The 27,716-nt window shown below is 47.0% G+C and overlaps 1 protein-coding gene across 2 annotated transcripts; it reads left to right on the top strand.

Moving 5' to 3' along the window:
- Positions 1-2,339: 2,339 nt before the first annotated feature.
- LOC149335325 (uncharacterized) lies at positions 2,340-24,391 on the top strand. Of its 2 annotated transcripts, none has more exons than XM_089552012.1 (8): positions 2,340-2,615; positions 5,729-6,009; positions 9,310-9,469; positions 10,521-11,035; positions 17,828-18,082; positions 19,722-19,879; positions 23,112-23,187; positions 24,106-24,391. In XM_089552012.1, the coding sequence occupies exons 2-7, from the start codon at positions 5,734-5,736 to the stop codon at positions 23,140-23,142; spliced, it is 1,395 nt and encodes a 464-aa protein (XP_089408138.1). In that variant the 5' UTR covers positions 2,340-2,615; positions 5,729-5,733; the 3' UTR covers positions 23,143-23,187; positions 24,106-24,391. The 2 variants fall into 2 exon arrangements, with proteins under 2 accessions (XP_089408138.1, XP_089408137.1); XM_089552011.1 differs by lacking the exon at positions 2,340-2,615 and adding an exon at positions 2,963-3,075.
- Positions 24,392-27,716: the final 3,325 nt, after the last annotated feature.

Below are 27,716 nucleotides of genomic sequence, written 5' to 3'. Positions count from 1 at the left end.
GTTTACTGAAAAATGTTCACTAGCACATGGGGCTACCATTCTGGACTGGAATATAAGGTTGATTAAAAAAATTCCTTGAATCAGATACGTGCAGATGTGCTGCATTTTGCTTGTCAATCTTTTTTCCTTTGTTGATGGTCCCACACGATATCAGGTGCCACATTTCCACCTGCGGCTAGGCGGCATAATGCTCATCAAAGCATGTCACAGAGATACCTTTTCAAAATTCATTCAAGCATCCTAAATTTCCAGTATCATCTATACTGTAACAATTTTGAGCCATCATATGGACAGATATCTTGCAGCGTACACTATGCACATTCAAGATCAGAGAAACAAGAGTGGATTCATGCGACGGGCCTGCAATATAAACAAAATTAAGTATACCTTTTAAGTGTTCAAAAGTAACAATGGTGACTGAAAACCACTATAGCTGCTGACTTCTAAAGTTAGAAAGTTTCTTGTAATCATTAAAGCAGTGAATTTGACATGTGAAAAGGTGAATTAAGAGTGGCATATGGGACGTGCAGAGGTGCTACAAAAAATGTGGCACTTTTTGATTTTCATTAGAGTGCACATTATGACCGAAGAGTAAAAACCAAGAAAATGAAGCAGAATGAGAAAGCATACAGCCAGATATCTTGGCATAATTGCACAAATTTGTTGTCTTTTAACACAATATATGACTCCAACCCCTTGGCATAAACAAAAAGCTTGGGTAGATGGAGCTGGCAAATTCTAAAACAAAAGTGAAGGTGGTTATATATATATGCTGCTTTTTTATTTTTTATTTATTTTTTATTTCAAGATACCCCTAAAGGCCCTCTTCACGAGGGTATTACAAAGGAGGTGGTAAAAATTTCAACTTCAATACATAGAAGGAACATTAACATGAGTAACAGGGCAAAAAAAAAGAAGGAAGAAAAGAGCAATAACTGGCAGTCAGCAAGAATCGAAATGTGGCGGAACAAAATAAACAAAATAAAAAAAAACAAGAAAAGAAAACACAAACATAAAAACAACGGAATAAACAGAACGAAAAGCAAAACTCGAACACATTGCGGTGAGCAGAACAGAACTAGAAGAAAACTACACATATGGCTTTGATTTTTTAAAAGTTCATGAAATGATGTCGCATTCGTTTCAGTTGCGATTGTGTAAGGCAGCCGGTTCCAATCAATAATGGTTTTGGGTATGAATGATTTAGCATAACTTGAAGTGCGACATGTGCGACTAATCAATTATCTTTAAGCGATATATATTCAGTAATATTCTAAATTGATCAACACCACAAAATAAATAACTACAAATAAAACCCCCTGTGTTGCCTGGTTTCTGTGTCTGTTGGACACAACCTTCCAGACAACGGAAAGCGGTGAAAGCGCTCCTGAATTTCCTAAGGGACTCGGGGTTGCATTCCCGCCTATAATCTTTAAGTTTTCAGTGCGCGCCCTCTGTCCCTGTGACATAGTGGTCGCTGGTCACTTAGAAGACTCATTTCCTTGCCGCTCTTTTTACTTTTTTTCCCCTTTGTTCCCCTCCCCAAGTGTAGGGTAGCCAACTGGGCATCGCCTAGTTAACCTCCCTGCCTTTCCGTCCTTTTCTCTCTCTCTCTCTGTGTCTGTTGGCTTCTCTTAAAATGTATAATGAGCCCCTCATTTCCCTTCATATATATATACACACACACGTCTATGCAAAACCTGCCCGTTGGGCACTTTTCTCGCATGTGCACGAGCTCGCAAAAAATTAAGTAAAGAAAAATCGATGGTCAAAGTTTATCACAATTGCTTATCTGATACAGATATGACTAGAAAAACGCCGCGCGCACGCTTATGCCCTTCGCAAACAACAGTTGGATCATTCATCTGCGTCGTTTCTACACACGCACACTTTCTATATTTTTGCTTTGCGTCACATATGTTGTACTGAGGACTAATTAATTAGGATTGTGACTGACAGAAACGGCTTATTTTCATGGCCTCGAGATGCGGAATGTGCCAAAATGTTCTTTGAATAGATAGAGAGTCAAGAAGAAAAAAAAAACTGATGTTTTTTTTCCTCAAATTATATTTGTGTTCTCTTGGTGACGAGCATCAGATACCAATTGCGAATGATATCTCAGAAAAAACTTGCAGCCTGGGCTATTCTGACAGATCATCAGGCGCACGAAAGGCGTTTGTACATCTGACAATTGTGCGTAGCCTCTTTCCCCGCAAAAAAATCCAGGTTGCACGTGCGCTACGTCAAACGAAACCAACGCATCGCATGTCGCAATCATCCGCACCGTACTTGGTTTCGGATTGCTGCAGGCTTCACTTTCGCTTCTGCATCCGCCGCGCTGAGTCATCGACATCGGCATCAATCGCAACCTCTTCTGGCTTTTTACCCGCGCGCAAACAGGCATCCGTGCGCGTAGTTGCGTTTAGTTTTCGTTGCGTGATTACACCAAGTTGGCTGGAAACTGCGTTCCTCTCCGTTTCGCGATTAAGTTGGACCATGGAGAATCATCGTCGTTGACACCCGGGACTTCGAAGCGCGGCACGAAGCCCACCTCACAAACCGGCCGCCGCAGCACAAAGGACCCAGCAAGACCACGTTGTTGTTGCCTCCGCCAGGTATGTCGGCGAAGCATTTTGACAGTTTTCGTTGTAAAGTTAGCATTTTAGAGCTTCACACCGCGTTCGAGTCATGTCCGGCGCGTCACGAACGCGTCTCGCGCTTTCGAACAGCGCTGGCAGGAAGCACGTGGGTGCCTCACGCCTAAACTTTTTGAACGCTGTCGGGGCATCCGCGAACGGTTGTTTAGCTTTCGGGCGAGCGGGGCACTGGCGCTTTGTTGGCTGTCAGGGGCCCGGCGAAACCTCTGCAAAAACGGCCCTGCCGCTCGAGAAGATTTTCGAAAGCGATTTTTATTCGCTCGCAGGCGGTGCGGAAAGGCGAGTGGCGAAACAGCGACTTGAGCAGTCGGGATCGTTTCAACTGCGCAGCCAACAATGACGCTCTGGTTTCGCGCGACTCGGCATTCTTGGGTGGCCGGCTCGGCTCGCTCCCGCCTGTCGTGGTTTCGGCGAAGTCGTGAGGCCGCTTTCGCTGCGCGCTTTCCGCGTTGTTCGTGGCTTTGCAAGTGCAAAAAAAAGTGAAAGTCGCCGTCGGCCGGTGCGCTGTCAAGCCGCCCCGACAGCGGCGGCGCGACGCCGCGATGTTGATCATTGTCTACTTGTTCCTTCCTTGCAAGGCGGTCGGCATATCGGCTCCGTTTCGGAACCGCCGTAGATACGGTCGCCGCTGATAAACTGTAGCGAGATTATATTCACGCGCACTGCTTTTCCCACGATTCTTGAAAAAAAAAGAAAAGCCTTGTGCGCCTGTGGCGGCGTGGTCGTTTAGGCTTCTGTCTTGTTTTTGTTTGTTGGGACGCGCTGGTTTTGGGGAGTCGGCCGGACCTCGCGGCGGAAGCCCGGTGTCAGTGGCGGCGCGCATGGCTTCGCCGTTTACCCGTCTCTCGCGCGGTGCGTTTGAAGCGATTCGTTGATTGCGTCCAAAAAACGGCAGTTAGCGCAGTTTAAGGCCCGGAAATGAGGCATCTCCGAATTTTTATCGCGGCTTCGTTGTTGATTCTCCATGGCACTTGCCGGACGGTCGCGAAATGGCCGATAGAAGCGTTCAAACCGAAGTGCCTGTCGAACATAGTTTCCAATTCTGCAACTTTGGGAGCGCTTGCGAAAGCATGTCACCGCGCTGATGGCGGCTTAGTACGGGGAGCATGTCAGTGGGACTTCAGCTGTCACGCTTACTGCTCGTAAACTGCTCATGGCGGAGTTACATTCAAATGGAAAGCGTTGTGGCGTCGGAAATGTTGCTCATGCTGCTTCACTGATGGCGCGTAAGGTGTGATTTTTGTGTTGAAAAAAAAAATAATGATGAACGAAGCAGCACGCGCAACTGCGCTCATGTGCACGAACTTTTCTTTTGGCGAAAGCAGCATAGGATACATTGTGTGTTGGCTCACATTGGTACTTACATTGATTTTCATGACAGCTTTTTTTTTTTTAATATATATTCTCGGTTTTCATCAGAATCATCAACTTTTCAGTTAAGCTTGCCCTTCTGGCTCAGATAATTGCGTTTGTATCGTATTTATTTTTGCTCATTTCTCCACTGTGCTTTCATTACATGTAATGTATGACAATTTCGTAGGCATGTGTAATCGTCAGCCGTTGCGGAAAGCAGGTCAAGCTGATTTGCATCTGATTTGGCTTCTAGTTTGCAATTTCTTCTTATGTGTAATAATTGACTTTAATGATTAATTTGATTTCAGATGTGGCAGTAAAGGACGTGACGCAAGTCTTAGCAGAGGCTTCTTTTAGCTTGAAAGTGTTGGTAGTGTGCATCCTTCTTTTTAGGGGCCACGAATGCTAACGCTGCCATCCATGTTGTATTTGCAGTTGTCGCCTCTTCAGCTTGCACTGGCATACTAAGACTATACTGTGGCAGTCAGTTGAAAGTTACCAAATGCCTTAACACACTGTCTTAATGTGTAGCAGAAGCTGAATCAAGTCCTTGAATAATGAAGTATTGAGATGTTAATGTTACAGCTTGTTATTTGTCGTGCTATGCTTGACACAATATGACCTCATTTTCCAGTGCACCATTACTCCCACTACTAATGCTGCTATTAATACTGTTTCTGATATGCAAGCAGGCGGTGTGTGGTTGGATTGTTTCATTTAACGATCAAATGCTGTGGTACTGTGCTCTCTGCCTTTAATGATTCTTTGTTATCAATGAACACCTTTTTAACCGCGGCTGTGGAAATGCCTGTGCTTCTCTGTGGGTGTCTGAAATCCAATTTTGAAAATTTGGAGTTGCATATGATAGAAGAGAAGCAGCGGCATCCATATAGTTCGCAATAAAATGTGTACATTTAGATTTGAACAGGTGTGAAGACAGTGTGAGCAGGTTAGAAGAAAAAGGCTCTTTGTACCCATAAACACAAACTTACAAGCTGGCAGGACAAAAAAAAAAGGTGGAAAAAGGTGCTCTAAAGTTATGTGTATAATAGCTTGTATGAATTTATGGTATGTACTACAATATAGCCAATTGGCTTTGTTAGATTAATGTCAGCCATCTAGTCCAGCCTGGTTGGTTGGAACATGGTTACGCTGATGGGAAAGTTTGGGAAACCAGTTACAACGGGGTGGTGCTGTTGTGGCCTGCCTAAGTTCACAGTGCGGGCACTCATTATTTTTGCTGTCATAATATAAATTTCTTGGTAACATATTGTCTTGTGTTACGAAAACACCACCTGAATGTTTACTATTGTCGGGGAGAAAAAAAGCAGAGATGCATTTTTGAGTAGATCTAGGGTACCGGTATGCTATGTTTGTGGGGTTTAATGTCCTTAAGCGACATGTGGGCTGCGAGAGATGGCTTAATGGAGGACTCCAGATTAATTTTGACCGTCTGGGGTTCTAGGTATCGTTGTGAATTACCTCCTATTGAAAGTTTAGAGGTGGATTGGTGAGCTGGTTGGTTCATGATCATATAACTGTGCAGCAGGAAGTGAACAAGGACGTTGAAGAAACATATAGACGAGGACGATGCTGCCCTCTATATGTTTCTTCAATGTCCTTGTTCACTTTCTGCTGCTCAATTATACAATCCTATTGAAAACTTTGGACTGTTCCTCCGGGATTGTTGGCGAAATGTGGGAGTGTGCTGTTTTCAGGCACCATGGTGGGATCCGGAGAGGATGTGGCTGCCAACTGGGACAATGCCGCCACGGGGCGCACAACAGGCAAGAGTGGCGGCGGCAAACGCCGTGGCGGGAACGGCGCATGGAGCCCCCGCAACTGCCTGCTGGTGCGGGACTTTCTGGTCCCCTGCCTGGACAGCGGCTGCTATGGTGACGACCTGCAGTGGCTGAACCGCCGCAGGGGTGTCTTCCTCATCCGCTGGACACATCAGGGAAGCAAGAGCTTCAACCGCGAGGGGCCCAACGTCTTCCGCGTGAGTCTTGCCCCCTTGTTTGATGCTTAAAGATGTTGCGGGGCATGTTACAGAGCATGCCCTGGCATTGTGGCTCTTCTCAAGCATTAGCTTAAACTGCAACGTTTGCAGCGTGCAGGTTGGCACAGGGGCTAGCTTATGTCACTCCAACATCATGAAGTCATTCTCTGGATTTTTTGTTGAGTTATACGTGCCTTCAGAATGCTATTGCCCTGTCTTCTCTCTGCACCTGTACACTCGTCAAAGTTTTGTGGAACAGAGCATAGACGAAAAATTTTGATTTCTGTACATCAAGGGCACGTCATTACTAATTTAATGGTGCTGTGTGTAAGGTGCTTATATTGAGGACAACGCAGCGAGCAATGGAAAGGGAAATGGTACATGTAACATTAGAAGACAGAGAGCAGAGTGGGTGAGGGAACAACGCGGGTTAATGATATCCTAGTTGAAATCAAGAAGAACTGGGCTTGGGCAGGTCGTGTAATTGAAAGAAAAGGTGTCCGATGGTCATTAAGTTTAGCAGACTGTATTTTCGGGGTGCAGCCCATATGAGGGATATGTAAAAAAGTATTTTTCAATGCGATAGCATTAAAGGCCCTGTTCACCAGAAAATCCAGTGTCATCATTGTCGGTGGCAGCATTGTGAGCGAAAAATCCCGGGCATGGCTCTGGCAGGTGGTCCCCGGAGAGCAACCTGGGAGGCAGGTGGGCCACATAGGCCTTGTGATGTTGTGGCGTCATCACAACCTGCCCCACCGGATAGTGAGCAAACTGATTCACCAGGGTGGAAATTTGGGCAAGTCGGTATTGATCCATAACGTAAGAGTAGCGCAAAACCAGGACGACGGACACAAGGGGAGAGAACACACACCAACAACACAGGCGCTAACTTCCGACTGACGAAGAAAACCAAACCCAACCAAGTGAACGGAACCTGAGCAAAAGTAGCGCATGCGCTGACCTAAGATAAAAAAATCGAAAAAAAAGGTGCGAAAAATGCGATAAAAAATGTGAGATCACGGACGTTAAATGTACTGAGGGCATTGTGTACAACATTCCGCTCTCCTGTGGCAAGCAGTATATTGGGCAATCCGGTAGGTGCCTGAACGATAGGCTTCGAGAGCACAATAATAACATGAAGACTTATACCGGCAGCAATCTAGCTTTGCACTGCAAAGATTGCAAGTGCGTGCCTTTTTTGGACAAATGCTCAGTCGTTGCTAAGAGTAGAGATAAGCTAACTCGCGAAATTGTGGAAGCTGCACAGATTGCTGCCTTACAAGATAACTGCATTAGTACTCCGTCCATTTCCTTGTCTAAACGAGAGCTGGCCTTCTTGGGTTCAAAACATCCGTGATCTCACATTTTTTATCGCATTTTTCGCACCTTTTTTTTCGATTTTTTATCTTAGGTCAGCGCATGCGCTACTTTTGCTCAGGTTCCGTTCACTTGGTTGGGTTTGGTTTTCTTCGTCAGTCGGAAGTTAGCGCCTGTGTTGTTGGTGTGTGCTCTCTCCCCTTGTGTCCGTCGTCCTGGTTTTGCGCTACTCTTACGTTATGAGCAAACTGCCCGCGATGGCAGGTTGCAGTTAAATTAATGATTGGTTGCTTGGGAAGAGCAATCTGGGCCGAACAAGGCCTACTGCTGGGAGCACCTGTCATCGCAGGGCAGTGGCGCATCGCTTAATCGCTGCACCAGGAGGGGTACGAGGACTGCCAGGGATCTATTAACAGGAAGTAGAGAATGACCTGCTGCATATATAGGAATTCGCCCATTCTGCTGTCTTGTCATTCCCTTAAAATTGCACTGAAGAGGAATCTGAACTCGTATTTTTACTGCTGGAACTCGATCTACACATTCTGAGCGTTCTTGGAAACTTCGAATTATTGCCTTTTGCGGCCGATTTCCCTAATTTAAATCTGGATTAATGTCGGGCTCCCGCCTTTCTTTTTTTTAAATTCCCCGCAAATGGTGGGAGGAGTCGACCAACCTTTCACCCAGTCCCGTGGCGGCTTGCCGCTCTGCCATCGGGGGAGTGGTACGTAGTGATCGGCGAAAGCAAAGAGTCCACGCGTATTTTTATTTCCGCGGGCCTAATTGGCAGCTATGTAGTCTCTGACTAGACCTATTTATTCACGGAAACCTAAAAGAAACAAATAAAAGCAAAAGCAAAGTCGCCACGCGACTGCCTGAATGGCATTCCATGCGTTGGTCGACTCCTCTCACCGTATGCGGGGAATTAAAAAAAAAATGGCGGCAGCCGGACGTTAATCCGATTTGTTTAGGGAAATCGGCCGCACACGGCAATGAATCGAAGTTTCTAAAAATGCTGGGAACGTGTAGATTGAGTTCCCGCGGCAAAAAGACGAGTTCAGATTCCTCTTCAGTCCACCTTTAAGGTGGAGCTGAGGTGTCTCCTCCAATTTTTTTTTTCCATGTCCATTGTCAATGTGTAACCGTTGTTCTACACTTCCATCACATAGCATAGAGCAGGCCTTCTTCCAGTTTAGGATGCTTGCATGGCTTTCCTTAAGAAGCGCGCTCTTTGCAGCTTGTGATCTGCAATGCATTCGTTTGGTTGCACCGTCGCCGAATGCGCTTCTCTTCCACGTCAAATTTCCTGCCCACCACACGCTTGCCATGTTCGATAGCAACTCTACGACTTTCAGTTTAAAGTCAGCCCTGTAGCTTAATAGCTACAGGGCTGCCCATCATGCTATAATTGTCACGCTTAGTAGAAGTTCTTGGAAAAAGAAAATGCAGGCAGCTCACAAAAGCCACAACTAACTACAACACACGTGCGGTTGGCAGCCACAAAAAGCTGGAGCTGGTGTGGATAACAAGAGTGTGCATAGAAAGAAAGAAAATTGCTGATGGTGGTGGTGACTCGGCCTTGTGTGCCATTCTGTGGCAGACGCCTGGAAGGTCTTGTTGATGCAAATTTGGAAGGCTGTTCCCTTGTGGGAATAGCCTTGCATGCCTGTTGCAGTGCCTTGCAATCTAAACAAAATACTAATTTTGTGCAGTAAAATGGTCTTGCTGTCGATAAACTTGCACAAGGTTCAGGTTTAGAACACAGTGGCATATTTATTAAAATGACCTAACACTGGTCACAGTTCCGGAAACTTTGCTCTACAGCAGACCATGTCTGTAGGCAGGGTCTGTTGCTGGAGCAGAAGCACGAACTTCCCGCTCTGCTGTGACTTCCGCTCTGTTGCAAATGCAAAAAACCCGTTCTTCCAGTTGTTCCAAGTCCTGCAGTCTTGTAAGTGTGTTGCTGCGCGGTGGGCCTCTTTGCAGGACTGGTCAATCCTGAAGCGCAAATGGGATGAACGGGATCCCAACCGGCTGTCCAAGGCCAAGCAGCGTGTCCGTGCTGCATTCCGCAAACTCCCCAACGTTCGGCGGATCAACGACGGCGCTGCTCCACACCGCATCTACCGCATCAAAGACATTGGGGGTCAGTGTATAAGCTACATCTCCACCTCTTTTTTTTAGTGTGCATCCCCACATTCTGCCATTGTATGTTTGTTTGTTTGTCTGTTGCTTTGTTACACTGTAATTAATTAGGGGTGTGCAGATGTCACAATTTCGGCTGTTGACAAATTTGTCTGCTATTGCATTGCAGGAAAATGTTAAGTTTGCTGAGATTTTTAATAAAGGTTGATGAGATTTTCAGGTAAAAAAGAAACTAATATTTGCGGCTGTAAAGGATAATGGTGTGTTTGTTCGATAGTTTTTTGATGGGCTTATTATGCGAGCTGCTTAGTTGGACCACATGGAGTCTAGCTTGTTTCTACCATGACTGATGGCACAGTTGAGCTCAGTTTGTTTCTCTCTCTGGTGTTGTACGTAATCTAATACCAAACCATGCCATTGGTTGAGGTGATGGTACTCCCTGTCATGATGGTGCAATGGAGCAAGCCAGACAGTACTGCACATGCAGTAGTGACATCTGGCGGCTTGGATTGCAAGCTTCATATGCTGTGCTTCTCTGTCACAGAGCGACACTGATTTACCAGGAGCACTGTCAGCTACCTACCTATGCTTATGTTATTTGGATAGGTGCCTCATGAGGGTTAGAGCTGCTTTGGGACAGTTACCTTTCTAGCACCTAGATGTCGCCGGCATGCAAACAGCTCCTCGAGCACAGTGCCAAAGAAAAGTTTTGCCCTCCCAAACGTTCTCTGTGTGTGGCTCGTGTGACTTTCTGCTCTGGTCAGGAAACTACGAAGTGTACAAGTGTGGACAAAAGTAAATTGAGCGTGTTCTGGCCTTCTCGTTCAATTTCCTGGTTACCTGTTAATAACTAAGAGGTCGGTGTTGCTGTCAGTGTTCTAGTGTGATTTCTCCTGAGCACTCATAATGTTTTACAGGGCAGGCGCAATTGTGCATAGACCAGAAGAGGTCTGTGGTTTGTTTGCTTATGTCCTTACCTGTACATGCTCCAACACACAATGCTTGCATCCGTGCACTGTTGTTCAGGTGATTGTTGTTTCCCCTGCACGCAGCCTATCTGAAGCCTTGGAAAGAGCCAAAGGAGAAGAAGAAGAGGAAAAAGCAGCGGCCATGCAGCTGCGTTCCCGGCAGTCCCAGCTGCAAGCACCGGGGGGACCAGCATGTAGTGGTGGCGTCGCCCGCCCAAGCAGAGGATGAAGACGATGATGACGACGACTACATGGCCCTGGACTATGATGAGGTGTACGACGACAAAGAGGTGGCCCTGCCAGTGGCTTCGACGCCCCCTTCCTCTTCCTCCTGTTCTCCCTCCTCCTCGGGTGTGTGGTCGTCGCTGCTGCCGCTCACCGAGGCGGCCTCAACCACGGAGGAGCACGAGGCGCCCCCTTCCGCCACCTCCTGGGGACCGGCCGACATGGAAGCGGTGCAGGCGCTGCTCTCCATACGGCACGGACCCCACCACCGTCAACCGGTCACTGCACCGCCACCGCAGCTGCAGCTGCCACCACCACCCCTTATAGAACCACTGGCACCAATGGCCGTGGAAGTCAAGCAGGAGGAGCAGCCGGTGAGCTGCAGAGGGGAATGGGGGGTGGGGGAGGTCAAATTGGTGATGCTTTGAGACAGACATGCAGCGCATAAAGGCAGGACTAGACCAGTGCTGATCTCGTCTCTTCTTGTCCTGCCTTTCTGTGTGCCACAAGCCCCATTCAGTCGGTGGGGTGGGCCATCCTTTTCCTTCTTATTTCCCATTTATTTTTTGCTGTCCTGGCTGTGCCCTGCATAAGTGCTGCTACATTTCCGTTGACGTGTTTGTAGAAAACGACGCACTCCGTTAGAGCACAGAAGTTGGCTATTAGTACACGACGCAGACCAGGTGAAGCGTGTTGTTCAGTATGAACTAACACCAGCTAGGCCACGTCCTTGCGTTATTGCCGTTAGCAAGTGTTTGTGTGGACTTAGAGTGCAGGTCCTTCAATATTCTAGAGCGTGTGTGGGACGTTTCTAGTTGCACCGCATGCCACAGGGCAGTTGTTGATTTGGTGCCCTGTGAACACGTTTTTGGTCGCTGTGATCATGCCATTCTTAGTGATAGAGTTCCGTTTCTGAGACCCATGGAAACACTTCACGGCATGCAAAGTGGAGTGTGGAGAGCTCATAGAGGGTTCAGTCTCTTAACAGCCTGAAATCAGCATCCAAGACTGGTGCTGTGGTCTCAGTTTGAATGCAGTTTGTTCTGTCTTGTAGTCTGGCAGTTGTCGTGGCAAATGTAAACCTTTGTCTTAGGTCCTTATTTTCTTGTTGAATAACAATAGTCTGAGGTTTGTTCTGTTTTTTAGTCTGGCAGTTGTTGTGGCAAATGTAAACCTTTGTCTTAGGTCCTTATTTTCTTGTTGAATAACATTAGTCTGAGGTTTGTTCTGTCCTGTAGTCTGGCAGTTGTCGTGGCAAATGTAAACCTTTGTCTTAGGTCCTTATTTTCTTGTTGAATAACATTAGTCTGAGGTTTGTTCTGTCCTGTAGTCTGGCAGTTGTCGTGGCAAATGTAAACCTTTGTCTTAGGTCCTTATTTTCTTGTTGAATAACAATAGTCTGAGGTTTGTTCTGTTTTTTAGTCTGGCAGTTGTTGTGGCAAATGTAAACCTTTGTCTTAGGTCCTTATTTTCTTGTTGAATAACAATAGTCTGAGGTTTGTTCTGTTTTTTAGTCTGGCAGTTGTTGTGGCAAATGTAAACCTTTGTCGTAGGTCCTTATTTTCTTGTTGAATAACATTAGTCTGAGGTTTGTTCTATCCTGTAGTCTGGCAGTTGTCGTGGCAAATGTAAACCTTTGTCTTAGGTCCTTATTTTCTTGTTGAATAACATTAGTCTGAGGTTTGTTCTGTCCTGTAGTCTGGCAGTTGTCGTGGCAAATGTAAACCTTTGTCTTAGGTCCTTATTTTCTTGTTGAATAACATTAGTCTGAGGTTTGTTCTGTCCTGTAGTCTGGCAGTTGTCGTGGCAAATATAAACCTTTGTCTTAGGTCCTTATTTTCTTGTTGAATAACATTAGTCTGAGGTTTATTCTGTCCTGTAGTCTGGCAGTTGTCGTGGCAAATGTAAACCTTTGTCTTAGTAGGTCCTTATTTTCTTTTTGAATAACATTAGTCTTGGGTTTGTTCTGTCTTGTTTGTAGTCTGGCAGTTGTCGTGGCAAACGTAAATCTTTGTCTTAGGTCCTTATTTTCTTGTTGAATAGCATGTCTCGGGTCGTCATATTTGGTTGCATAAGAATGCGTAGTGTATCACCTGCCAGAATGCATAGTTTTGCAATCGCCGCACTAGGTTACATTTGGCATTCATGAAACATAACAAGTACCATGGCTGAGACACTTGCAAGGTTTGCCTGCGATAAACAAAGCAGTGCAGTGAGTGCCGTGTGATGTAAGTCCCAATTTTAGCACAAGGTGCGTTTTTTACACCGTGCAATCTGACAAAGTAAAGAATGGTGCTAGCCTCCTACATTAAAACCTCGTTAAAACCTACCATCTTAAACAGTACAGTTACACCTGGATATAGCGAAATTGAAAGAAGTCTGCAGTTTTTTGTTACATGCATTTTTTTGAGAGGACAGTGCAGAACGGGAGCTAAAATAAGAAATCACTGTTGGTGAAATCACCTCAAAAGTGTTTACAGAAAATCTCAATTACTTGAAGTCATAAGCGAGGAGAAACATTTCGCGATCGTGATGATAGCTCGACTGTGGCAGCAGCCGCGGCTCTCGTGGCTCTGCTACGAGTGGGTAGACCGCCGGTAGACTGGTCGCGGAGGCACACACTTCTTCCTGCATGTTCCCTCTCTTGGTTTGCCTGCCGCTGTTGGCTCAGGAAACGGACTCTTTACCTTACCTTGCACAGCCGCTCCACAGTGCACAGAACCGGCACACCTCCTCCCCTAAACTCCCCACGTCCAGCTGCCTGTAGTGGCTGACAATAAGATCTTGCATGCGGTTGCCATTGAGGCGGTGTTGCCTCTAGTGATTTTGAATTTCCTACTCGGTTTAACGAAGTTAAAACCCTACCATTCTTTTTTATTTTTTGCTATGCCCTATTATTTTTCGTTGCTTTTGAGCATGAACTGTTGTAGTGTCACGTCCATAGAGTTTCTTACTATTACCTAGAGGGAAAGCTGGCAGCCCGTCTATGGGAGTTTGCATGGCGACCCCTCGAGACCACTTCAGCCACCATGGGCGCTCAAAGCATCATGGGGCGGTGAGCTACTTGTTGCGGAACTGCAACTTTTGGCCAAAAAATAATAGAAAAATAAAGCTGTTTGATAACTACAAACGTCCTAACATTCAATATCTTGTCTAATGATTGCAGCAAACGAGCAGAAAAGCACTTAAGTGCAAAGTTTGCCCAAAATAAGAGACGACTCGCTCTCCTATTGGCCAAGTAGTGAACACTATAAAAACTAATATTTCGTAAATAGCAGGCGCACTTTTAAAAGTAAATATGTTTTCAAAAAAGATGCTGTTGCTTAATTACTATAAGAGGTTTTTTAATGGCATTTCGGAAAAGTGAAACCTTTTATTGGCGTCGTGTGTCGTCGCATTTTCACTACTATGGGTTTTGCACACTGTGTTCGCGCGAAAGTCGTCTGCGCACACACGAATAGCGTTTTCGGAATGAAACGTCTTAGTAGTGCCACTTCATGTTCCCAAAAAACTACGACTGTCTCGCAACAAGTAGCTCACCGCCCCATGATGCTTTGGGCGTCCATGGTGGCTGAAGTGCAGCGCCGCCAGCTTTCCCTCTAGGTAATAGTAAGAAACTCTATGGTCACGTCTAAAAGTGAAAGCAGCGAAGGTCACTTGTTGCAGTCGCAGACGTTCCTTTCATGTCACTTCATGCGTTATTGCCATGAAACTCATAAAACTCATAAAAATTTCATAACTCGGCTCAAGCAAACTGTGAGTTTGGGCAGTGAGTTCATTATGTCAAGGTCAACTGCCTCAACGCCTTCGTTACATGGAGGTTTCTGGTACATGTGCTTCAATGGAGCGAGTGGCTTTGGGAAATTGAGAAACTTAGTAATATTCAGGAATTTGCTATATGGAGGTTTGTTTCATCCAGATTTAACTGCAGTTTCGTTCTAAGAGTAGCAAAGTCAGATCAAGAAGTTCGTGGGGATGGGCGGCCGCTGCTGTCACAGGATAGGGTTAATTGGAAAGATACGGGAGAGGCCTTTTTCTTGCATTGTATAGTTAGGTTGTTGTTGATGATGGTGAAAAGAATTTATTGAGTGCTTATGTAGTATCTTTTTTGTGAAGATCTTTCAAGAAATTTTGCTGCAGGGAACTTGCGAAAATTATGCCATTAGCTTCTCTTGACATCAAAGAATGCAGTAATGGTAAAATTATCATAGAAACTGAGTTGCAGGGTTTTGAAGCTGCCACTTCAGAAACGGGAATGTGAACTTTTCACGTTTCTGAAGTGAAGAGGGCTTCTGAACAGGCCTGAATATAGCAAGTGCTGCATGTACAGCACCTGGCTAATCACACTGTCTGAATATTACTGCCGTATGGGTTTAAGGGTATCTTGAAGGTTTTGTATCGTCTGTTAAAAGAAAAACTGCATTTGCTGATGGTGCCAGTCTTTTCAACTTCTGCCGGTGAAGGACAGTTTTGTGACCCCTGCCAGAGATTCATTGGCACAGTCTACAAGGTTCCGCTCGAGCTGGTGAACACATCACAGTCTCCTCACTTGAGGGTGGAAACTTTACGCAGAGAAAGTGTAAAGCAGGGAATACCGTTGCGTGATGGTAGTGCTTCAGTGCGGGCCCGCATCTCCCCAAAAGGTGTGCAGACAGAGACTATTGTCGGATACGACTCGGGAAGTGGCCAGTTCACTTCAGAGGAGTCCCTCCAGCTAGTGGTGTCGATGGGTTCTCACCATGTTGCGGTTAACTCCATAACGTGAAATTGACTGGCAGGTGCCACAGTAATTGGTGCTAACCATGGCTTGACAGTCGGCAGACACCATTGGCCAAAGGAGCTCCTTTGAGAGGCGTTTGCTGCTTTGTTCTTGAGTTGTATCCAACTGCAGGCGCACTGAGGGTTAAAGGGACACTGAGGAGAGCACTACAGTAAAAGCTCGTTAATTCGAATTTCACGGGACCGGGAAAAACGTTCGAATTATCCGATGTTCGAATTATCGAATGGCCGCGAAAAAACCAACAAGAACCATTTACATTACGGTGTATGTAGGGTATTTACTCGCGTAACGAACCCACTCACATAATGAACCCACCCACCCCCGATTTTTGCCTAAGAATCTGAAAAAAAAAAGCGTCAGTCGTTAAAGCTTCCCTCCGTTTGGCACCGTCACGGCCCACAACGCATTTCTTGGCGGCGCGCCAAGATGCTGCCCAGCGATAACATCACTTTTGACGTTAGCTCCAGCAAGGGGGAAGCGAACTTTGGCAGAGTGCCAGCGCTTGTTCGGTTGTTGTGCAAGCCTCGTTTTCAGCACCGTCACGGCCCCCAACGCATTTCTTGGCGGCGCACGCGCCAAGATGCTATGCAGCGATAACATCACTTTTGACGTTAGCTCCAGCAAGGGGGAAGCGAACTTTGGCAGAGTGCCAGCGCTTGTGCCGGCGTCTTGTTCGCGGCTGAGCGCGTGCTTCCGTTGGCTATCCACCGATGGGTGGAAGCATGGACGACACTCGCAAAGAAAAAAAAAGTTTTTCGCTCGTAATTTGTAGCGCCCGTCCGAAGTTATAGCCTTCATGGGCGTTGGCTTGGGACCGCGCTGACAGTGCTTATCCGTATTTTCAAATTAACAGGGCTCGAATTAACGAGCATTTAGTTGCGAGTTCCCGAGGTTGCGCGGAAAAGAGGGTAGGCAGCCGCCAGCGCGGTCGCCAACCCCCTTCCCTCCGGTGCCGCCGGCCACCGCGCCAGTGATGGCGCCATTTAAGCTTTACCCACTCTTCCAAGGTTTTATCTAGTTCCATCTTCTGTCCCCGTTTAGGACATAGGCAGCCTCTAACTAGAGGAGGTGCTTTTTTTTTTTTTTTGGCCACATGCTGTGTGCCAAGCTGCCCAGACGCGGTGGCGCGTAGTTCGAATTATCTGTAACGGAACCGACTCTCTTTCGGATTAACGGGCTTTTTTATACACAGATCTCTATGGAGCTTGGCCGGACCAAGTAGTGTAGTTCGAATTATCCGAAAATTCGAATTATCGAGTTTTGAATTAAAGAGCTTTCACTTATTAATATTTTTTTTATAGTAAAATCCGATAGTTCGGCATGTCATGGCTTTGTTGCCACTTGGCCGGCAGCGAAAGATGCATTTATTTCTAAGAAATTTGGATTCGAAGTTGAAAAAGTTTTTCCCGCCACTCTGATTCAAACTTGGGATTCTCCTATGACGACACAGGACTAAGTGACGTGAAACATGACGTGCGCATGACGTACCGCAGACTCCGTGATTTCTGGTGGCCAGCAGTGCGGCCTCAGCCGAAAAGAAAGCTACCGCCGGCCGCACGTTGAAGGCATCTATCGGCTGTTGCGGCCGTCGCTACTGTCGCTTCGATTACGTTTGCACTGGCGTTTTGCCAGCGTTACGATGGATCTCGTTCTCGAAGTCGTCAACGAAGTTCTCGCAAATAGACACCTTTAGCATACCGTGTACCTTGTTACCGCTAGCGGAATACCGGGAGCCCGCCTACCGCCGGAAAACAGGCGCTGATTGGTCCCGATGATTCAGGAGCGCGCGTAGCTGCTGGGCACGTGGTGCCATCTGGCGACGTCAAGGACATTTGCGCATGCATTGGCTGCGCCTCAGGGATTTGTGGCTTCTCGGGTCCTAGAGTTGCTAGAATCATTGGTTCTAGCAACACTGCTTTGTCCTATGACGTCATCACGCTTGTACTTGCGAGTTTGGCCTGTGGCGGCGATACCTGTATTTTGGTTCTTGCTCTTTTCTACGTTACAAGAGCTTTGTTGTCAGTATGAGTGGCGTTTTTGTAATCAGGAGCTGGTATTCTATCGATACAAGCCAACTTCAATTTCTCCTCAGTGTCCCTTTAAGAGCTGGGGACGGGAGCAGTAGTGAACTGGGAATGGAGGTCTGTGACTAGCTCGGCGTGTCTATCCTGTCTGAAAGAGAAAAAAACAAAAAAAAGGACCTTGGGACACTCAATATAACAAAGACTTTCTAATTAATGGGGATTGGGGGCTCCTTAAAGTGCCACTATGCATGAGGAGTAGCTTTGCCTTAGTGCACAGGGCTGCGGGGCCACACCTTCATTCTTTGCTGTGTTTTATGAAACTTTGTCTCTTGTGCAACCTTTGTTCCTCTTGTTCCCTCCAGGTTCCCACAGAGCTGAGGACTATGACCAACCTGGCGGTGTCTCCTGAAGACGAGGCCAGCCTGGCACCACACAGTGTTCATGTGTTCAAAGAGCAAGTGGCTGCGGCTTTGGCGTTGGCTCCGCGGCCAGCTCATTCAGAAACCGCCACGGGTGACAGCCCCCACATGTTCTGGGCAGATGCTGCGCCAGCCAGGCAAGCGGAGCAGACCTCGGCTGCGGCAAACGGAGGCTTTGCGCCAGCCTTCGATGTCAAGGTGACTATGACGGCACATGGGGCTGTAATTGTGTAGTAGGGAGGTCTTCTTTGCGCGTGTTCGTTCATGAATCTACAAGTTTTCTGTTCTAAAATCTACAAAGTTGATGGATGTACAGTTGAGCCTGGATATAACTAAGTTGAAAAAAAGTTCGAGATTTTTCGTTACATTCAGGTTTCCATTACATGCAGTTTTCATGTGAAGACTGGAAAGGGCAATGCAGAATGGAAGCCAGAATAATGAATAAATATAAGTGAAATAACCTTGAAAATGTGTACACCAAACCCATATTACTTGAAGTCGTAAATGCTGAGAAGCGTTTCGTGATCATGCAGATTAGCACGACTGCAGCAGCAGCCGCCACCATCTCCGCTACAGCTCGCACATCGTCGCTACAAGTGGGGTGGGGAAAGTGGGAGAGTTCGGGGGCACCACGCCAAGCTAGATGAGAGCGCGCACAGTCACACTGCCCCCGTCAGACCGTCATGGGAGCGGGCATGATGGTTTGGTTTGGTTTGATTTATGGGGTGTAACGTCCCAAAGCGCCATCAGCTATGAGCGCCGCCATAGCGGAGGGCTCTGAAAATTTCAACCACCTGGCGCGCTCACTATGAGCTACACAGAGCGAGCACTCGAGCCGACGTTATGCAGTTCATACCGAGTGCAATAGTGCGTGGCCGTCTTGCGTTTCGCCTGCTATTAAGGGGGGATACTACCCTAAACAGTGAACTTTTGAACCACTTGCTCGATTTCATTGAAACTTGTGGGGCTTGTTTATATCACTGCTGGGACCACCTCTGCCAAATTTAATTATTCTAGAATAAGTATGAAGCACGTTATGCAACCTTTGTGCCAAGGATGACAATGCTTGCTTATAAGTCTAATTTTTCCAATTTTTTGTGTTATGTGGCATTGGGAATGTCCAGAGCACACAACTGTGGAATTATTTTGCTTAATTCTCCTATATTTTGAAAGAATGAGACCATATAAAGAATGACTTTAGATTTTCATTTTGCATTAATTTTTTTAGTCATTTTTCAGTGTGAAAAAAGGAAAAAAATAAACAAACTGAGCGCACAGTCGTGTTCCTCATAAAATTTCGCTCTGGAAAACCTGGTATAATACGAATATTATCAAGTAATATTGGAATGATAGTTTTTCTAAGCTGGCAGTTGACTGAAGAAACAGGAGATGGGAAAAATAGACTCACATGATTGAAAATCATCCCATTTTATTTTAAGAACTACAGTGTTCAAGACAAGCCCCCAGCTGAATAATAAAATTTGGCAGAGGTAGTCTCAGCAACGATATTCACAAGTTCCAATGAAATCGAGCAAGCGGTTCAAAGTTCACTCTTTAGGGTAGTGTCCCCCCTTAAACCTAGCCACTGCATCTTCAGGATCAGCAGTCAAGCACCCTAACCACTGAGCCACCTCGGAGGGGTGAGATGGGCGCAAATTATATCGAACTGTTCACAAACGAGAAACCTTTATTGATTTCTTTATTGGAGGAACCTTCTTTGGACGTCGAAGCACCTGGAGTGTTGTTTGAACGTCCGGTGCTGCCGTGACAGTTCTGATTGCCATGCAGGGATTGCCTCTGGAAGGCCCCTCTTTCACATTGTTGTCATTCTTTGCAGCCGCAGCCAAGCGTGTCGTACACTACGCTTGGAAACGCTGAAGTTGGAAGCGCGGCCATGGATGGCGCTGCGGCCGTGGCTGCGCCACAGGCAGACTGGACCGACTGCTCATCCGATTCCTTTGCCCCTTCCTCTTGGCGGGACCGTAATGAGCCTATGTGAGTGCTGGGCTGTATGTTGGTTGTACGACACGCTCTGAAATTGTTGCAAATGCTATGTTTTGCAGTTACGATGTCTCAAATCATTGTTTATTTGTATGTCTTTCTAGTTACACAGTGGCCTGTTAGCCCACTCTCCAGCTGTAATGCTTCAGTACGCCAAGGTGTGCTGTGAATGGATTAATAAAATTATTGAGTGCAATTGCAATAGCTTTTGTAGCTTTTGCTTTAAGGGCTCTATGTTTTAGACGAGGGAAGAAAAAGACATTTGCTATCAGTAGACATGAAATTTGTGCCCGTAAATATGGTCGTAGCATCTTAGCATCTTTGGTGCCTAGGTTTTGCAAGGATGCCATCTTTGATGAGTGCAACGTGTGTAAAGGTGCATGCAATAGTGGCGGCTGGTTTTCGCACGCAGGAAATGCTCCACACTATCTTAGTTTGTCTTAGTTTGCTCCCCAGTTTTTGAGGCAAATAAGGTGCAGAGGCAGTTGGTGAGCTTAGCACGGACGCAGTGCAAGAGAAAAGGCCTAAATGGGAAGCTCGCATGCAGTTGTTTGTCTCCGAGGCACAGCCACCTATCTGCTTTTGGCCAGGCAGATAAGTGCCCAGATTTGATCAAGTACGTGGCCATGCTCTTTCAGCTTGTAACGCTTAATCTGCCTGCTGAGGAAGCGGTGATCAGCGCATACAGCGCAGGCGATAACTGGCGCAACTGACAAGTGAACCCAAGCACAGGATGAGTTCGCCTCTCTACCCCTAGTTCTGTTCAGGCACAATAAGACCTCTGTTTTTATGACCCTCTGTGAAAATATCTGTGGTGTCCCGCGTTTAAAGGGAAAGCCAAGGTACTGTTGACAATCCATGAGAATATCGCTGCTCCCCTGTCATGAGGTTTCTTTTTAGAATGGGGACAGTCGAGTGCGCGGAAGCCATAATGATGTGCATCTGCAGCGAACTTTCTTTCTTTTTCTTTGAGTAACCCATGCCCTTTTCAAAGTTTTAGTTTGAAAAGCGAAAGCATGTTGGACTGGGAAGCGAGTTCATGGCACCTGTATGTTCGCTGTAACCGAGTTTTGTGTCCGCAGAAGTTCGCTCTATCTGAGGTTCGACGCCATAGCTCTAAGGTCTATTGTGTCAGTTACATCATCTTTGCCTGTCTCAAGCAGGCGTTTGTTAAAAGTGCGCTTGACTGTATTGTACTTCAGGCGAGAATTCTGAGAAGCTAGAAATGAATGTTGTGCAATTTGAAATCTGCTGCTTTGTGTTTTTTTGTTAACCCCCCTGATAGTGTATTGCAATGATACGTGCCCTGTATTATGTTGTGAGATTTGAAGTCCAATCCCTTATTCTTTTGGTTTGTTGTATTTATTCTCCTTCTGTAGCAGCCCGGGAGGGCTTGCATAAAGAGGGTGAAGGTGTATTTTAGTCTTGATAGAGCAGCATGTGTTCTGACAGGCTGAGAGCTGGAAGCCATATGCTGTAACTGGGATTCATGGAGATCGGTAGGTGCATAAGTTGATACAGTAAAAGCTCGTTAATTCGAACTTCACGGGACCGGGAAAAAAGTTCGAATTATCCGATGTTCGAATTATCGAATGGCCGCGAAAAAACCGACATAATGACCCCCCCCCCCCCCCCCCCCCCACGGTTTTTGCCTAAGAATCTGAAAAAAAAAAGCGTCAGTCGTTAACGCTTCCTTCCGTTTGGCACCGTCACGGCCCACAACGCATTTCTTGGCCGCGCGCCAAGATGCTGCGCAGCGATAAAATCACTTATCGCTGCGCAACATCTTGGCGCGCCACCAAGAAATGCGTTGTGGGCTTATCGCTGCGCAGCATCTTGGCGCGCGGCCAAGAAATGCGTTGTGGGCCGTGACGGTGCCAAACAGAGGGAGTTAACGCTTGACGTTTTTTTTTTTTTTTTCAGATTCTTAGGCCGGGGGGGGGGGGGGGGGGGGGGGGGTTAGCTCCAGCAAGGGGGAAGCGAACTTTGGCAGAGTGCCAGCGCTTGTTCGGTTGTGCAAGCCTCGTTTCAGTATGTTCGCCTTATGTGCCATGGGCTATTGGGGCGGACGCCGTCTACTGCCACTCAAAAGCCGGCGTCTTGTTCGCGCTGAGCGCGTGCTTCAGTTGGCGTCCGACCAATGGGTGGAAGCATGGACGACACTCGCAAAGAAAAAAAAAAACTTTTTCGCTCGTAATTTGTAGCGCCGGTCCGAAGTCATAGCCTTCATGGGCGTTGGCTGGGACCGCGCTGACAGTGCTTATCCGTATTTTCGAATTAACAGGGCTCGAATTAACGAGTATTTAGATGCGAGTTCCGCAGGTTGCGTGGAAAAGAGGGTAGGCAGCCGCCAGAGCGGTGGCCAACCCCTCCCTACCCTCCGGTGCCACCGGCCACCGCGCCGTGATGGTGCCATTTAAGTTTTACCCACTTTTCCAAGGTTTTATCTAGTTCCATCTTCTGTCCCCGTTTAGGACGTACGCAGCTAACTATGCGGAGGAGGTGCTTTTTTTTTTTGGCCACATGCTGTGTGCCAAGCCGCCCAGACGCGGTGGCGTGTAGTTCGAATTATCCGTAACGGAACCGACTCGCTTTCGAATTAACGGGCTTTTTTATACACAGATTTCTATGGAGCTTGGCCGGACCAAGTAGTGTAGTTCGAATTATCCGAAAATTCAAATTATCGAGTTTTGAATTAACGAGCTTTCACTGTAATATGGAATTGTCGGCCAGTTGGTCCTTACATAGTGAAGATAAGGTTGTGTGACAGATGGGACTTGAGGAAGGCAGGTGAGATTTTCACACTGAAATTGTAAAAACGCATTAAAGAATGTGTGATCAGCACTGCTCATTTGGTCCCTCATCACTTGTGTACCTTTTGTCACTTCTGTCACTTTTTCTGGGGCTGTTAGTAACTCCAGGTCAGCATGGGCAACATAAGTTGTTGTTGGTGTTGTGAAGTGAACCAGATCTTATACTAGTCATTTAACAGTGCAGTGGTGTGGGACAATTCTTTGTGGGAGGTCCTGAGAACATTGACAGACGTTTACAATGACGCAACTGCCAGAACCCTCATAGGGCTTTCATTGGGAAATCAGGTGCTCATGCAGCGTAGTTAGCGTGATAGTGCTAGGCTGTTTGGTGTGAACATTTTTCATGCTGACGTTTGCTCTTAGTAATGAGATCGATTGGGAGTTTTTATTTTTTTGTGTGTTTGTTTTTGTAGGAGGCCTGATGGCTGCTGGTCCACCAGATGACTCATACAAGACGAGTCCAGCCAATCATTAAAATGTGTCCTTCAGGTAAGTCTGAACACTGCTAAATTTATTGCTGTACCTCCTTACTCGAGTTACTACCTGAGCTTACCCGAGTAGGCTCTGGCAGGCTCTCGGGTTGCTAGATAACTGCACAAGATTGCATGTATTGCGTGTTGCGGAAATAGACGTGCCCCGTAGAATGCTTCTTTCAGCTAAACGGGCTCATTGTTCGAGCTCAAATTTCGCATAGAAATGGCATTTGGTCGGCAGAATTGTTTAATACCACGTTTGCTTGGGGTACTTACCCGATTCGAACAGAATAAGTCGGATACTCACATCGTCTTCGGCGACGATGAAGGAAATTAAGCTGCTCTGTCAGCTATCGCACCGGTGGCGCCATCTCGTTTGTTGGTCGTGAACAACCAGCAAAGGAGGGGTTTTAGGGGGTTTGAAGATGCTCTTCCAATTGGTTTTTTAATGCTCACAGAAAACTTACCTTGTCAAAACTTAGTTTTCAGCAAGGTAAGTTTTCTGTGAGCATTAAAAAACCAGTTGAAAGAGCGTCTTCAAACCCCCCGAAACCCCCTCCTTTGCTGAATGTTCACGACCAACAAACGAGATGGCGCTACCGGTGCGATAGCTGACAGAGCAGCTTAATTTCCTTCATCGTCGCCGCAGACGATGTGAATATCCGACTTATTCTGTTCGAATCAGGTAAGTACCCCAAGCAAACGTAGTATTAAACAATTCTGCCGACCAAATTCCATTTCTATGCGAAATTTGAGCTCGAACAATGAGCCCGTTTAGCTGAAAGAAGCATTTTACGGGGCGCGTTTATTTCCGCAACAGTCGATATAGTGGCAAGATTCTTGGTCGATATTGGTGAGCTGAGCATATGAGTGCTTTCACACCGATAGTTATGACAGCCATGAACTCATCGCTGTGTGTTTCCACTTCTTGCAGGAGTACAGCGAGCAGTCTCTGTCGACCCGCGGACGCCTAGGGTCGACCATGCTAGTTGCTGTCAAGCATATGCCAGCTACACAGATTTTTGCTCAGGCCCTGCCTTTTTGTTTTTTTTTGTTATCTTCTTACCCTATTTCCTAGGCCATGGCAGTTTGTATATTGGCTGCCCTCCCCCCATATTTTGCCCCCACAATTAATGCATTGTACAGAATCTTCCATGATTCACAAATAAAGGATGCCAAATAGTTGTTTTCCATGATGACGGCACATTTTTTTGCTACAAGTCTGTGTCCTGTGCTTCTTCACCACTTGTGCCTTGCTGCAGCTTTACTGGCTTTTAAGAAAAGAGAAAGAGTATTCGAGGCACTTGTGCTGCTGTACTTGGAAAGAGTGATGGGGTCTGAGTCTGTGGCAACTCCAGTGGTGATCTGTCTTGGTGGGGTATAGTTATGGTAATGTAGAGTGTGCCACTATGCACCACCTTTATTATACCAATGCGATGTAAACTGCATTGCTGCCTAGGAAGCTGGCATTGTCTGATGCAAGTATTAGTTGATTTGCATTCAACAGCGCACACGCACCACTTCGTTTTGGACCTTTTGGTGCATGTTGCAGGCCTCTACATTCTCCATGACTAGTTTAATGTGTGCGGACCGTGCCCCGCTCTCCCTCTGTAGTTGGCTTCCCCGCGATGCACCCTCCCTAACCTAGTTACCTTAACTAACAATAGAGGGCGCCGGTGTCGCAGGGACACGGACCGCGTGATTGCTGCGTGCGCGCCGCGCGGGGGGTAGGGGGGGGGGGGGAGAGACTGCTCTCTTTGGTTGGGGATCATGTCTGGACGTGCATGGGGAGGAACGTCCCGTCCGGCCGCGGAGTATCCCCTGCTCTAGCGTGGGCGAACATTCGGCCATAACCGTGCTGGTGAGTCGGACGACCTCGATTCCTTAGCATATTTTGTTGCCAGCTGGCGTTATTGTAGCAACAAATACCTTGTTTGTGTCAGCAAGAGTCGTTCCTTCGTTCCCTCGGAGCAAGGCCCGCCGAGGTCGGCGTGCGCTCGGCAGCGTACGCGATCACGGGGTGGGGTGCGGCGGGTTTGAAGTGTGCCAGCCGCGGTTAAGCGGGGAGAACGTATTTATGCTACTTGTTAAAACCCCACAGATCTTGATTGTTGCTGCCATTGGGTAGCTTCAACCAGGCAGGTAATTTTTTTTGTGCCTCCAGTGTACCCAAATCATAGCTGTGAATGTGCAACCTGGCTGTTGATTAAGCTGTGTGGGCCTCTTTAAGCTGCAGGACGCTTTTACCTTCTTTTCACAAAGCGGAAACCTCTGACATATGCCATGAATTTTTCTGCATACGCTGATCATTTCGAGTATCTTCACCTATCTAGGCATTGTTGCAAGGGGGCACTGCAAGAGTAGACCCAAGAATCTGGAGAAATCGCAGGCCTTGGGACTCGTGGGTTCGGTGGCAGATGCGGGGAGAGTTGTATAATGAGGAATCGCAGTAGTAGTGGTTTATTTAAAATAATAAAAAGGAAGGAAAAGATTTTTGCTAAGCCCGGCATCTGCCGTCGCTACGGGAAGCTGGTGCAGCCGAAATATAGAGATAGAAGGCAGAATGGAGAAATGAAAGAGATGAGGGGACAGCCAGAAAGGATAGGGCAAGGGAGAGATGTATTATATGGAAGTATTCTATTTACAAATTGACGTATGCACAAGAGTGCAAGCTGCTCACTTGGGTGAGCACTTTGGTGAGCACAACATTAAACAGCGCAGACATGGACGAAGAAGGAATACGACGGCACGAGCACTGGCGTCAACAGAGCACCCCATGAAACTGGCGCAATAGCTATCGTGTAGGAACCACAATACTTTCCCTGCAGGTCCGTTGCAAAAAGGGCGCCATTTGTCTCTGCTAGGTTCTCTTTTCTGAAACTGTGACTCTCAAGGGGCAGTCATATTTATCTGTCTTTTCCGGTAAAGAAGATATCTAGACAATTTTTCTTGCTGGAGTCGATAATATTGGCCAGATAGTTCAACTTTAGATTATTACAAAGTTTCTTGGCTCTGGACTTTGCTTTTAACAAATCAGCTCCGTGGCCTTCGACTAAAAGGCGTCTTTAGACATGACCACAAAACAACCCTCTTTATCAGCAGTTGAAAGCGAGAGGGCCCGCTCTGTTTAATACGACGCTGTTCGCCCTGTGGGAGAGTTCCTGACAGGCTTCTAACCACGACACCGCATCAACTCCATCTGAAACGGTCCTGTTAGGCTGAGGTCGGGTCGCGGAAAAGGCGACACGTCGAATCATGGCAAACAGCTCCGGATTATTCAGTCCGGGGGCTTGGCGGCGGACCGAGGTTGTTTTCGAGCTTTTTTGCTTTTAGGTCTGTCTGTCAACGTTGGCTCGAGCGCTCGTCTGGCTAGATATCCGCAATGAAGTACGCTTTGCTTCATGCTGGCGCCTTTCGTTTTGGCGTGCTTTTCCCCACATTTGCAGCTCGAGTGCAGCATTGTGTGCCTTCCTTTTCGTGTTTCGCAAACTGCGTTGTTCACTCCGTGTTTGCTGCACTGCGTCGTATTGTGTGTTTGAGCGTACGTGAGTGCACGCTTTGCTTTGTTGTTTCTGCTAAAATGAGTGAATTTTGAAAGAAGGCACTCAGTGAGTGCCAGTGTCTGGTAAAACTGCTCTGGACTCAGTCGCAGCAAGCGTTTGCACTCTGCCAGGTCGCATTCAAGTAAGTCCTCGTACAGCAGGTTTTGCACGCCCAGACACTTTTAAGCATGAAATGCTTTTAGCTCCCGTTGTCGGCAGTGTGGTGACGTCACGCCGAGACCGAGATCCACCCATCCGGGCTCTGAAACGAGAACATCCGGGCACCGTACGAGACTTAACGAGATTTAACGAGACTCTCTAAGCCCTCCTACGCTACCGGCATGCAAGCGCCGGTTGGTCTCCAAACGAGTCACAAAAAAAATTCAGGGGGCACTTTGACTGTCTAAAGTGGGTAGAGGCGGAAGCGTTTTCCGCACCACCTTCGCTGTTTCTGTGGCACTGGTGGCGTCACATATAATTGAGTACTAATTACTAAGTGATGACAAATCACTAATCAATGGTTAATTACTGATTAATGCCTGAATACTAATTAACTGCTAATTAATGGCGCTTAAGCTTCGCCTTTAGGAGTGGAACGCGACAGCGCGTTGTAGCGCTGCCAGGGAGTCCACGGAACGCCACCACCCGTTCGGCGCGATGCCTTGCCCTTTGAACGCAACGCTTTTTGAGGAAAGGAAATGGCGCAGTAATTCTCCGTCATCTCGGTGGACACCTGAACTGCACCGTAGAGGAAGGGAGGAAGTGGGAGTGAAAGAAGATAGATAAAGAGGAGCCGTAATGAAGAAAATGAAAATTGTATTTGAGGAAAGGAAATTACGCAGTAACTGTCTCACAAAATTCAGGGGGGCACTTTTTTGACCTAAAGTGTGGTCACTGATGTGTGGTTAAGATGTTATTCGCCCCTAAGAGTGGAACGCGACAGCGTCTTGCAACGCTGCCAAGGAGTCCATAGAACGCCATCACCCATTCGGTTCTACGCCTC

This window comes from Amblyomma mixtum, chromosome 7, assembly GCF_055824585.1.
Source record: "Amblyomma mixtum isolate Tamu chromosome 7, ASM5582458v1, whole genome shotgun sequence".
NCBI lineage: Eukaryota > Metazoa > Arthropoda > Arachnida > Ixodida > Ixodidae > Amblyomma > Amblyomma mixtum.
The sequence above is the reverse complement of the archived record's forward strand: the minus strand, read 5'-3'. Positions and strand labels throughout refer to the sequence as shown.